The 12,068-nt window shown below is 35.2% G+C and overlaps 2 protein-coding genes across 2 annotated transcripts; both read left to right on the top strand.

The window, feature by feature from the left end:
- Nucleotides 1–2,951: 2,951 nt before the first annotated feature.
- LOC137730029 (uncharacterized) lies at nucleotides 2,952–5,800 on the top strand. The gene is made up of 8 exons (XM_068469099.1): nucleotides 2,952–3,285; nucleotides 3,368–3,441; nucleotides 3,652–3,794; nucleotides 3,905–3,951; nucleotides 4,051–4,159; nucleotides 4,284–4,345; nucleotides 4,636–4,750; nucleotides 5,276–5,800. Exons 1-8 carry the CDS (start codon nucleotides 3,100–3,102, stop codon nucleotides 5,425–5,427), a joined length of 888 nt encoding a protein of 295 aa, XP_068325200.1. The 5' UTR covers nucleotides 2,952–3,099; the 3' UTR covers nucleotides 5,428–5,800.
- A 5,195-nt stretch (nucleotides 5,801–10,995) lies between these two features.
- LOC137727498 (uncharacterized) lies at nucleotides 10,996–11,535 on the top strand. The gene has a single exon (XM_068466349.1). The coding sequence runs from the start codon at nucleotides 11,149–11,151 to the stop codon at nucleotides 11,344–11,346; it is 198 nt and encodes a 65-aa protein (XP_068322450.1). The 5' UTR covers nucleotides 10,996–11,148; the 3' UTR covers nucleotides 11,347–11,535.
- Nucleotides 11,536–12,068: the final 533 nt, after the last annotated feature.

Below are 12,068 nucleotides of genomic sequence, written 5' to 3'. Positions count from 1 at the left end.
GGACGTTGCCCACTATGTCTTATCTCGATCCCCGTACCGCATAAGTGTGATAAGCAAGTGCGATGAATTCTAGATTTCAGAATATTACTCTAGACGCATTCCACTGATCTAGCTAAAGTGACGAGATCATATACCAGCTGCAAACATGTCTGCAAGGATAGACGTACTTAACAGACGTCGAGTCAACATCTCTAGAGGGTATGATGCCCCTGTTGGACAGTCCGGTACACCGGTGGATAGCCAATCAATCTGTCCTGGCATGGAGCACGACAGATCATTCAGTTCGTAGGATTCACTTCCCTGGAAAAGGAAGACACGGTACAACAATGAATCTAAACTCGATCGCCGTCTCAAATCATTTCCATCTCATGAGATTAATTCGGATTACTCCCGAGACTTGAAGTTCTTAGTCCATTATACTAGTTTCTTAGTCTAGTATACTAGTTTGGATGAGCTACATGGAATTGAAATGAGATTACCATCAATGATGTTTTCACTTACATGGTAGCTACTGACATAAATGAAAAGCAATGATATCGAATCGTGTTCCGTTAATTAAGTGACACCGTAGAACTGATTGGACAACTGAAATTACAATCCAAGTCAAATTCCTTACCAAAGTATGTATTGGACATGTTGTTCCTACACTGCCCAAGGTAACATTTTTGTGTTACAAGTGCGAAAGGAAGCATTATGAGATGAATGAAATAGTGCAATATGATGCACGCCTTACGACGCAAGGTTTTTGTCAAACGTCATGTGATTAATAGCAGCATTATGAAATGTGGTTAGTGTTTTCTCCATGGGGATATAGATACGGAGATTTACATGTAAGTTCCCGAAGAATTACATGGACTGGTTCAAATAGTTCCAAACCACGGAACACCCTCTTAACTTATTTAAGGCATTCACTTACAATCCGATGGATGTCGTATACCCGTGTACATGATTATTTGATCAGTCAAGGATATGAATGTATATTCTTGCGTGTTAAACTATGAAGTCTTATTCCAAATTGCTAGAGTTATAGTTTATGTCATTGACACGAATCTCACTAAGACTCTAGAAGAACTTGAGAAAACTAGCTTACACCTTAAGATGGAATTTGAGATAAAGGATCTTAGGAAAACTAGTTTATGCCTTATCCTAAAGTTCAAGCGTTGTTCTGACGGTACCTTGGTCTACCAGTCGAACTACACCCCGAATGTATTACCTTTGAGTATATTTATGATCGTCCATACGTTATATGCAAATGAGACCCTTGAAGAGGTTATGGAATCCGAAATTCCATATCTAAGTTTAACTTTGCGCTTTGTTGTACTTAGCTCATTGTATTTAGACAGGACATCTCCTTCGCTGTTGATCTTGGTAAAGATGTAGCACCGCGCCCACACGTAACCACTGAATTAGTATTAAAGACGTACCCAGAAGGTACTACGAGGGCAAATCCCAACAAATGTTAAGCGGATCCAACCCCTCTGATCCTCAGACAGATGCTTGCCATGTTTATTATGCTGATGCTGGTTACTTATCAAACCCCACACAAGGAAAAATCCCCAAATGGTTATGTCTTTACCGTTAAGGATATCGCAATGTCCTGGAGGTCCACGATATGACCTTAGTTGCGAAATCTTTGAATTGTTTCAGGACTCACCTCACTTCACTACGCCACAAGTGAGACATGGTTAGAAGTTTTTGTTAAGCATATTCGAAATACTTGCTATTTTCATCCATCGTTGAGTCCCAACAATGATCCATGAAGATTATGCCGCATGTATCCACTCGACCAAGCCATGATACATCAATAAAGTCAACGCCAAAACATATTGCGTCCACATCTACATCAGCAAAGCATCAGAAGATTAAAGTCATGCAAGCCGATCCCAGACAACCTTGCCTACCTCTACACGATGTCACTGCCGAAGTCAACCTTCCAGAAGCTTGTCCGAGGAATTGGTATGCCTAACTATTCATATGCAATGCTTGTAGTTCTCATTTGGAAGTTATGTCAAATCAAGGAGGGTATCCAGAAGTATACTCACTTGATCTTAATGTACTCTTTTTCCTTACGATTAGCAGCATTTTTCTCACTGGATTTTTGCTACCTAACTAGGTTTTAACGAGGCACCCATCCTGGGCTGATCATACCCTTGTGAGCTCTTCTACTTGCGTCCAAAAGACGTATAGTTTTGACTTAATGCAACTTCTCACTTTTTCTCCTTAATCTATGGGTTTTTCTCCCACCTTGGGTTTTACCATAGTGAGGTTTTGTGAGTTTTACCTTTTTGTGCATTCTTCCGTTGATTTGAGATTTGCATTTGCTCATTGTGTCGATGACTTCATCAACTATACTTGCTTCATCACTAAAGACTTAATGCGTCATTTGCTTGAGTATTTACACACTCAATTAGGAGTGTTGCAATCCTATTATATTAGGAATGTGATTATGCAAATCCTAGTATATCTTGGAATATCTCTCATATTCCTATTAAGAGTTGATTACCTATTAAGAGTTGTAATCCTAAAAGGGTAAGGAATTAACCTTCCCTACTACTATAAATAAAGGCACAATGGGGAGGAATAGAATACACTTCACAATTACATATTTCTCTCTTCTCTCTCTTCTCTCTCTATGCCGCACCTTCCCTCTCTCTCTGACCTCCATAATTGTTTAGTAAATTATGCCTACAACAATTTGTTTTATATTTTTTTTATCAATGTGGAAAATTTTGATTGCTACGTCATTAGTTCATTGTAAACTTAACAAAATTTTTAACAGATGTATGAAATTGTAATAAAATGTAAGTAAATGTTTGAAATTGAAATGTTTTAAAGATATTGTATAAGGTTGCAATTGCGTCTAAACATGAGGATGTAAAGTGTAATTTAACCATAATTTTATTAGCGGATTAGTAATTCCGGCCCTCCTCCCCAAAACATACGTACTAATTTAGTTCTGTTTAGAAAACACGCTCGAATTTCCTTCCCTCCGTCGAGCATCTGATCCTGGCCTGGGGCATTGTTTGCGAATTTCCTTCCCGCTGCTGGCGTTCAGCCACCGACCTTTTAAACTCCAAGAACTCTGAAAATTGGTGGGAAATGCAAACCCTAACCCCACTACGACCTCGTTTTGCAAGGCTCTTGAGCTCTAATCCTCTATTGTCGCTCTCTCTCAGACCCTCGACCACTCGAGCATTCTCCTCTTCTTCCTCGTCTTCAGATTTCTCCAACCAGTCCCGCGGCGGCCTCCCTCGCTTCTTCTCCGAGCTCATCCCTGCTTCCAAGGCAATCTCTCTCTCTCTCTCTCTCTCTCTCTAACATACAGATAGTAAATGTAGGCTTATTGTTAGTTGTTTTGATGCTACAGGGAGGCGTAGTCCGCGTACAAGGCGACGAGTTCTGGCACATGACTAAAGTTTTGAGATTGCGCGCCAATGATAGGTACCTCCTAAAATCCCAATTCAACTCCATCAAATTTGAATTGGGTTTCGTGCTATCTGGAAAAATTCGAATTGGGTTGGTTGAATTTGGAACCAATTTTTGATGGTTGTGAAATCGAAGCATCAAAGAAAGTTCAATTTTTGGTTAGGAATTTAAGATTTGTTGCACTTCAGTTGTGTGTTCCGTGATTTTTGACATAATGCGTGCAAGGGTAGAGCTTTTCAATGGGAAAGGAAGTTTGATACAAGGGTTAATACAGAGCGTCGACCGCTCTGGGCTTTATTTTGTGGCATTGGAAGATCCAAAGTTGGTTCTTCCACAGAACACACAGTGGCATGTGTTTGCGGCTTTTGGTTAGTTTTCTACATTTTCTGATTCTGTCATAATAGTTGGTAAAAGAGTACTTAAGGCTTGAGGGGGTATGTCATCAATTATTAAAATGCTTCTCCTTTTCACTTTTTAGGTACTTTGAAGGGCGGTCGAGCTGACTGGCTTGTTGAGAAATGCACGGTATATCTCATATGTGTGATTCTGTATGATGATGTTATGCAAGGTAGTGCATACTGCAATAACTGATAATAAGTATCGCATTTTTGTTTACTGCCTTAGGAGCTGGGGGCTAGTAGTTTAACCCCTCTGCTGACAGAGCGGTCTCCTACTATCTCAGAAAATCGGGTGGACAGGTTGCAGCGTGTCAACATGGCGGCAGCTAAACAATGTAAAATAGTTAACTCTACCTTATTCTTGATATACATGTGTCACTCACTTTCGTGTCCTATTAAACGTTTCTTTTAGATATTAAAGTCCAAACCTTTGTTTCCCCATGGCTACTTCTGTCACAGGCCAACGGCTACATGAAATGATTATGAATCCTCCAGTGAAAGTTGATGGTCTTTTGCCTCTTGTGAGTTCTTTGTTCACTTCCCCCATTTTGTTTTATTTTGAAGATTAACAACTTTTTTTTGTTCTGATTTGTTACAAAATAATTCCAGCCAGACCTGTACGATGGCATGCTCTATAATATAGCTCGGAAGCAAGTTGTTTCTCATTCTTATAATTTACAGATTTAGTATTGTTTCTACTTCACATGTGCTCTTTCACATCATGTTCCTATTGATGTGCAGACTATTCTTCATGTCAACATACTTACTTTCTGTTGTTAATTGAAATTACATGTATGATTTTGATACTTAGGTTGCACAGTCAAAGCTAGCTATTTTGGCAACTGCAGAAGCTACTCCTCTTGTTAGTGCATTAACTTCATCAGGATGGGAGTCCAGTGGGCTGATTGTTGTTGGACCAGAAGGTGGTAAGTATTCATCCTCTAACTATCTTTATTTTTGTTGCAGACCAAGTTACCAATTACCAGCCACATTTATAAGATATTAAGAATCATTTCATTTCGCTCTATGACTTGGTTGGTGATACTGGACGGTTAAAACAATCCTGCGTTTATATTCCTAAATTGTAAGATTTATGTTCAAACATGTGAAATTTGAAATCAAGTGAATATCGGACAAGTAGAAGAAGATTGTGCTACTAATCCTTAACAACATTCTTGAGAAGAAGAGGCTAAGTTAAACTTTGAGAACAGTTGACCCAGACTCTATTAAGGATTGTCGGACTAACGTACCAGCAATTGTATGTGTGCATTGATTTTCTGCTACTTTTTGGTGCTATTATATACATACTCTCTTTAAGTTCACCCCTTGCCGCCTCTTATACATTCATTAAGATACCATACCATACAAGATAAAATATCTGTTTTCATTACTGAGATTATTACGTAGGAAATTCATCATTGTGGATTTATTTTCCCGTATTCTTGCTTCAGACTTCACTGAGAAAGAGGTGAGTGAATTGATGGAAGCTGGTGCTATCTCAGTTGGTCTTGGCCCACATCGACTACGGGTTGAAACTGCAACCGTGGCTCTTCTGGCAACTCTCATGTTATGGTCTGATTCTCAAAAAGCATGTCATTCTTGATCTTTCTTAAGGCAAGTCTACTTTAGTCATCTCTTGGATAAGGCCTGATATTCTAAGTTTACCATTTTCGGCCACTTGCAGGCAACTGTTTTAACAATGTTCTTTTTCTTGTCTTGACAATTTGAAGCTTAACAAGGGTTTTTGCACTGTGAAAGTTTGCCAATTTCTGGATCATAGACAACATTTCAAGTTATAAGCTTGTCAAAATGCAAATTATGAGACATTTCTGCGTCTTTTTTTTTTCTCCATTTCCTTAATGATGTTGATCAATTCTAATTTTATTGCATCGAGAATCTTAATAGAGTCTTGGCCAAACCCATCTGTTATACATCTCCAACCTGCCTTTAATCATATTTCCATTGGTAGAGTTTAAACGAACCTAACTCTTGCATAAAACTAGTTTTTAGTGTGGGGAGCTTAAAGTTGAACATCCGGTGAAGTAAAGTTTTTGTTCTAAAAGGAGTCACTTGACGTGCACGTGATAAGAGTTAATTTTAATTTGGATAAAATTTATGAAAAATTAACGGAAGGGGGGAAATCAGCCAAAAATATTTGTTTAAGCCAATGTATTAAAAGGCAGAGGTGTGGCCAAGGCATCCGATAGATAGCTCAGTCTAGGAATTTTAATATATATTATATATAAGTATATTTATAACATATAATACTTTGTAACAACAATTATAATTATAACTAAATCAAAGATAATATCATCTTCATTATTACTAAGTCTAGTTGTACTTGGAAACCATGTCATATAGTCTTAAAATGTAGTAATTATTTATTTTATAGTAAGCAATTATAGAGAACTTCAAGGAAAATAAGGATGAGTGATCGCAATTATAGGAAATTTCAAGCGAAATAAAGGTTGAATGTTGCAATTTTAAGTAATTAAAAAGGAGATAAAAGCTAAGTGAAGTAGTTATAGGGTATTTAAAATAAAATAAAAGTTGAGTGGAACAATTATTATGGGAATTTAAAGAAAAATAAAGGGTTGAGTGGAGCAATTCTAGGGAACTTAAAATGAAATAAAGGTTGAGTGAAGCAATTATTATGGAAATTTATGGGATTTGGAGAGAGAAAGTCTCTCCTTCTTCATTGAAACTAGACCAGCAAAAAAAACATTTTACGAACCTGGATTTTGTGAAAAAAAACGCCCAGATGAACACCCCGGAAGCCCTGAAGCACGCCTCCGCCGCCCACACGCACTTCGATGACGCCTCAGCCCACTCCTACAAAATTGAGGCGGCAACTCTCACGCCCAGCCTCGGATGCACCCCTAGGCGCACCTTCAGGCTAGTTTTTTAAAAATGCTGGTTTAAGCCCTTGATTTTCTAATTTAAAAGTTTAGGGGGTAAATCGAAAGTTAAGTAAAAATTCAAAAGGGAAATGCCCAGTTTACTCTATACATTATATACAAAGTAAACTTTGCCTAGCTTGTGAGGAATCATCTGATTTGACCTCCTTACATGGTTTAATTCTTTCCACAGGAATCAGGCAGCGAAAAACAAATTAGTAATCTATGGCCTACGTTTTATATTATACTTTCACTACTTGATTGACTAATGAATGATAGACTTATCGCTAATATTCTCGAATGCCTTGACTGTGTATGAAACATGTAATCAAAATGTATTAGGGCATTTTTTGCTCTGGTTTCCCTCGTCGTTTCCATGTCAAAAATTATGGCTGAGATTGTAGTGACTTTTGTAGTTGTTTGTGCAGATGATTCAAAATGTCAACTTCTGAAATGAAAACATAGTAGCGAAGGCAAGGCAGTGATTGGTAGAGAGGAGTGGAATTTGTAGTCCAAGTTGTAACAGCATTTTCTCATTAGGATTTTATAAGGGAGGTGCCGTACAGGTTGATGCATTTGATTTCATGATACCAACAGCTTCTAAATTTATTCTTTTTGTTTGAAAATGGAGTGCTTGCCTTTCTTTGTCCACAGTCAGCAAAAGGAGTCTCTCATGTCTCATTTGTCAATCATAGAAACGTAGCGGTTGCGTATTTGGGTTAAGTTAGTTGTCCAATACAGTGTGCTAGTTCTCTTTCATCCAAGTTCTAATCGCTCTCGTTGACTCCAATAGTTAATCAGAATATCGTATTATCAAAAACATAAAACTAAAAAATGCCACAAACTTTTTTTCTCTCTCGAAAATTGTCACTAATAGTAGAAGGGAAAATCACTTGACAAAAAAAGGTGGGAAAATTATATTTGCAACACATCAAGGTTTTTATGTATGCGAAAAACGCATCACATCGATGATACGTCGTAAGCACAAATTCATGCTACATTGGCAAAATTATGTAAGATTTGTTTCTCTTTTTTGCTTCAACATCTGTGGTGGGTAATTTCAACATCAGAATGAGAATTACCACTAAACCGACTTGGTATATGTAAACCTTGTTGCACTAAAACAATAGGCACATTAGTACCATTTTAATATTGCAATAATTGTTAATTAACGATGCATAGGACAGTTTTGTTTGTAATTCTTCTAAAAAGTTGTTTTTGCCCCAATTCTTGAGGTCTCGATCAGCTCACCAAAATGTGTCACGATAGGAATTTATAACTACAATAACAGAGAACCATAGCTCTCCCACTTACAACGGATTGTCCAAAAGTTGATGGTAGATATGGTAGATTTTGTCAATCCAGTTATAAATGTTCTTTGCTCTTGATTACTTTTGTATTCTTCTTCAGGAATAAGGATCCTCTCCGGATCATTTTTGTGAGAATTCTGAAAATTCTCAAATCGTGTATGTTAATCGTATATCGTGCGATCAATTTTAATTAGATACTGTTCATGTTTAATTTTAAATAAAAGTATTTAAAATAATTTTTGACCGCACGATGTACGATGAATGGATACGATTTGAGGATCCCCAGGATCCTCACAAAGAGAATCTGGAAATAATCATCATTCCTTCTTCAACTCACAACATCTCAGATTTAAACTTTTCCTCCTCTCTAATTGTTTAAATAAATTTAGTACGAATTATTTTCTTGGTTGTTAAAAACCTAATTTAAATTTAGGGTCATTTTGGTTCTGGTCCTTAATCAACCTAATTGCTAGACTGAAACTTTATTTGTTTAAATATTTTGATCAAGATCCTTAGCCTAATTTAAGAGATTTAACTCATACATTTATGCATTTAATGTCCCACAAATTATAAAATTTAAACAAATTCAAATAATATTTTTAATTAATATAAATACTTAAAAATCAATTTTAGAGTAATGTTGTTCTTCACAAAAATTATAGCAAAAAAATAATGTACCCACATAATTATTAACATATTTAAAAAATAATTATTGATATATTTTAAAGTATAAAATAAATACATATAATTAGCATGGGTACATTTAGCAAAATCAAAAATGGGTACAAATAAATTTAAAAAATATGGGTACAAATACAAATAAGAGTTTAAAAAATATGGGCACAAAAAGGAATTAATATATGAGTACAAATTAAAACTGAAAAGAAAATTTGTACAAATTAAAAAAAAAAAGGTTGCAAATTAAAAAAGGGTACAAACTAAAAATAAAAATATATGATAAAAAAAATAGTCATGGATATAAATATAACAAATGTAAAGTTTTTAACACTAAAGGAATATATTTAGAAATAAAAAAATATTTTATTATTGAAATAATTAATAATGTTTCTTAAAATCTAAGGACCTTGATAAAAAAAAAAATTGAAAAAGAATAAGGTTTTAATCAATAGAATAGGAAAAATAGGGATGGAAATCTAGTTTTTCCTTAAATTTATTTGCTTTGTTTTTTTTCTTTTTTTTTTTTTTTTTTTTTGCCTGAACTAAATTCTTAGTTCTCTTTTTCTTTTAAAGGGGACCAGCTAGTGGCTTCGCCACGGCAGTCCACCCTTTTTGAGGGTCGGAAAAAATCATAGATGTATTTCAGCCTCCCCCGCCCAACATTGTGCAATTCAACAGCGTCAAAAATCGAATTCAAAATATATCATGGAATATGAGTTTAAAATTCATTCCTGACCACTAACCCATTCCTGATGGTTTATTATTCTTAATTCTAGGATATGTAGTAAATTTAGGAAAGGTTTGAATTTGTTTGTGTAGTTGAGGATTATTCTTGGACGACTTTATGCCGCACCTAATTTTTCTACGAAAAGCGTGCCACATTAAAGCGTTTTAAGTTTATAAACTGGGCTATATCCTCGGACTCAAATTCTACACTGCATTCATACATCAAAGTACAAAACTGTCCTTAGTAGACTGACCAAATAACATGACTAGCCTGACTGCACTCATCATAAAAATATCAAAAAGAGATTCTTGCCGGATATTTCCTTCCAAAGCTCAATGATCAGTGATCCAAACCTTTAAAATTTAATCCAACGGGCAAAAATTATTATAACTTTTAAAAGTTTTTACTAACTTCTCTGTTTTTAATCATTTGATCAAATTTTAAAGGTCGTGATCACTTGATCCTTGGGTTTTGGAGGGAAAGATCCGGAGAGGATCTATTTTCAAAAATATCTAACAAGTGAAGTCTATGAAAATACTACGATCAACTTGTATTACTCTTCACTTGTAAGTGAGAAATCTTAGGTTAAAGGTGAGCTTGGTCAATATTATTGCTAACCCATTGTGAGACTAAGCCTATTCATTTTCTTTAGTTTAGATAATATCGTTTGTTAAAAAAAAATTATTTTCTATTTTATTCTCATTTATATAAACTTTAAAGATAAAAAATTGTATAATACGAACGTTGAATTTAAGTGCTGGAGTATTGACTTGTCTATTCAAAACTTCAAACCATGGCTTGAAATCTATAAATCAAAATTTTCTCACTGCAAAATATAAGCAAATGGAAAAACAAAACTAGCTGAAAAGACATTAATCAAGAAGAATATCCATAAATTTTATTAAAAGCCATACATATGGATTTGTAATTTATGGCAATGGATCCATAAATCTTAGTAATACAAATGATCAACCGTGAAATCGATGTTGGTGCGGCTATGGAAGGAATTATTCATGATATTTGGTCCCTTGCTAGTTTTATGGAGTCTATTGCGTTCGAATTTACCCATAAAGTGGACAATCGTGCAACACATGATGCATCAGCTTATGTCTTCAAAGTTGATGGTGAACATAGGAGAAATTGTACAGATTTTCTTTTTAATATTCTGACGAATGATGTAAATTTATATGTTAAAATTTAATAAAATCTATCTGTCGATAAAAAAAAATACAAATTATTAATATTTCTTATTAAAGCAAAACAATCTACGGTCATATGTACATAAATTTATTTATTGTTGTTTAATTTACTTCATTTAATTACATGATATACGGTGGGATCCGAAGTTCGAATTCTTTCTCTCTATTAATTGAAAAAACAAAAAAAAAACTTATAAAAACATGTAGAATTGGAAAATTCCGAAAAGCACTGCGCCTGAAGTACACAATACTGGATGGCAAATTGGTGATTATCCCAAACACCTAGACCATTTCGAGAGCACGCCATATAAATTGGCTCGACATTAAACCAAGTGACAGACACCTGCAACAAACTACGATTCCCAAGCCAGCAACAAAAACTTACGTCCTCCTGCCTCTCCTCCTCCTCCTCCCCCTATTCCTCCTCCTCCTCCCAACTCTCTAAGATCTTTCTCACTTAATCATCATTAAGCTTTCTATTTAGTCAAGCTTAATCACAAAATTAAGATCATCATGACGAACCAGTTGGAGAGCTTGGTGGAGTCCATCAAATCAAAAGTTCGAGCGCTGAAGAAGAAGTCGAAGAAGCCGTACATAAAGATGGACAAAAGCTCCAGCGTCAAGGTCGAGATCCGCAGCAAAAAGGCCCGCAAGCTCATTGATAAAACCCTCCAGGCCGCCGACCGTTCCGGCAAGCGCCCCATTCCTTAATTTTTCCAGTTAATTAGTTAATCATTTTATGATTTGAAATAATTACATTTCTTCTTTTATGTACCATGTATTTGTTTTGTGTAAATCTATAAGGAAAAAAATGGGGTAGGAGAGATAGGCAGGCTGATTAGTCCTTGTTAAAAAAAAAAAAAAAAAAGGATAGCTGATGGTAAATCACAGTTATCTACCTTTCCGCACCTAGATATATTATGGGGAAATTTTTCTTTTTTTTTCTTTTTTTTTTTTTGGTAATATTTTGGTTTGGCTGCCGATTCTGTGTTTTGTAACCGTTTCGGATTGTCTTGGATTTGAAAGCAAATGAAAAATGTTTGGTTTGGTTTATGGTTCTGTCATCTATTTTTCTTTTTGGGGATTAGATTGCTGTGGTTATTATTATTGACAATTTCTGGTAAAATTTTCAAATTTTAATTGCTTAAGGTGATTTGAGTGGTGCTCGAAGGGGCATCGCAGTTGCTATATTTCTAAATCTTAAATAACGAGTGTATAATTTCTAATTTTCTAATGCATAAAATGGAAAGATGACATTTTTAATGATTATTTACCTCCAAACCCACACCAATCAACCCGTCTATCATGAAAATTTTATTTCTAAACCGTGCAACATAATTTTATATATCATAAAACCTAAATTAATGAAAAGTGTTTCACAACTTTGAATTTTAACCAAAAATCACCTACTAATTTTATTTAATGATTAAGAC

The sequence above is a fragment of the Pyrus communis genome, chromosome 3, assembly GCF_963583255.1.
Source record: "Pyrus communis chromosome 3, drPyrComm1.1, whole genome shotgun sequence".
Lineage (NCBI taxonomy): Eukaryota > Viridiplantae > Streptophyta > Magnoliopsida > Rosales > Rosaceae > Pyrus > Pyrus communis.
The sequence above is the reverse complement of the archived record's forward strand: the minus strand, read 5'-3'. Positions and strand labels throughout refer to the sequence as shown.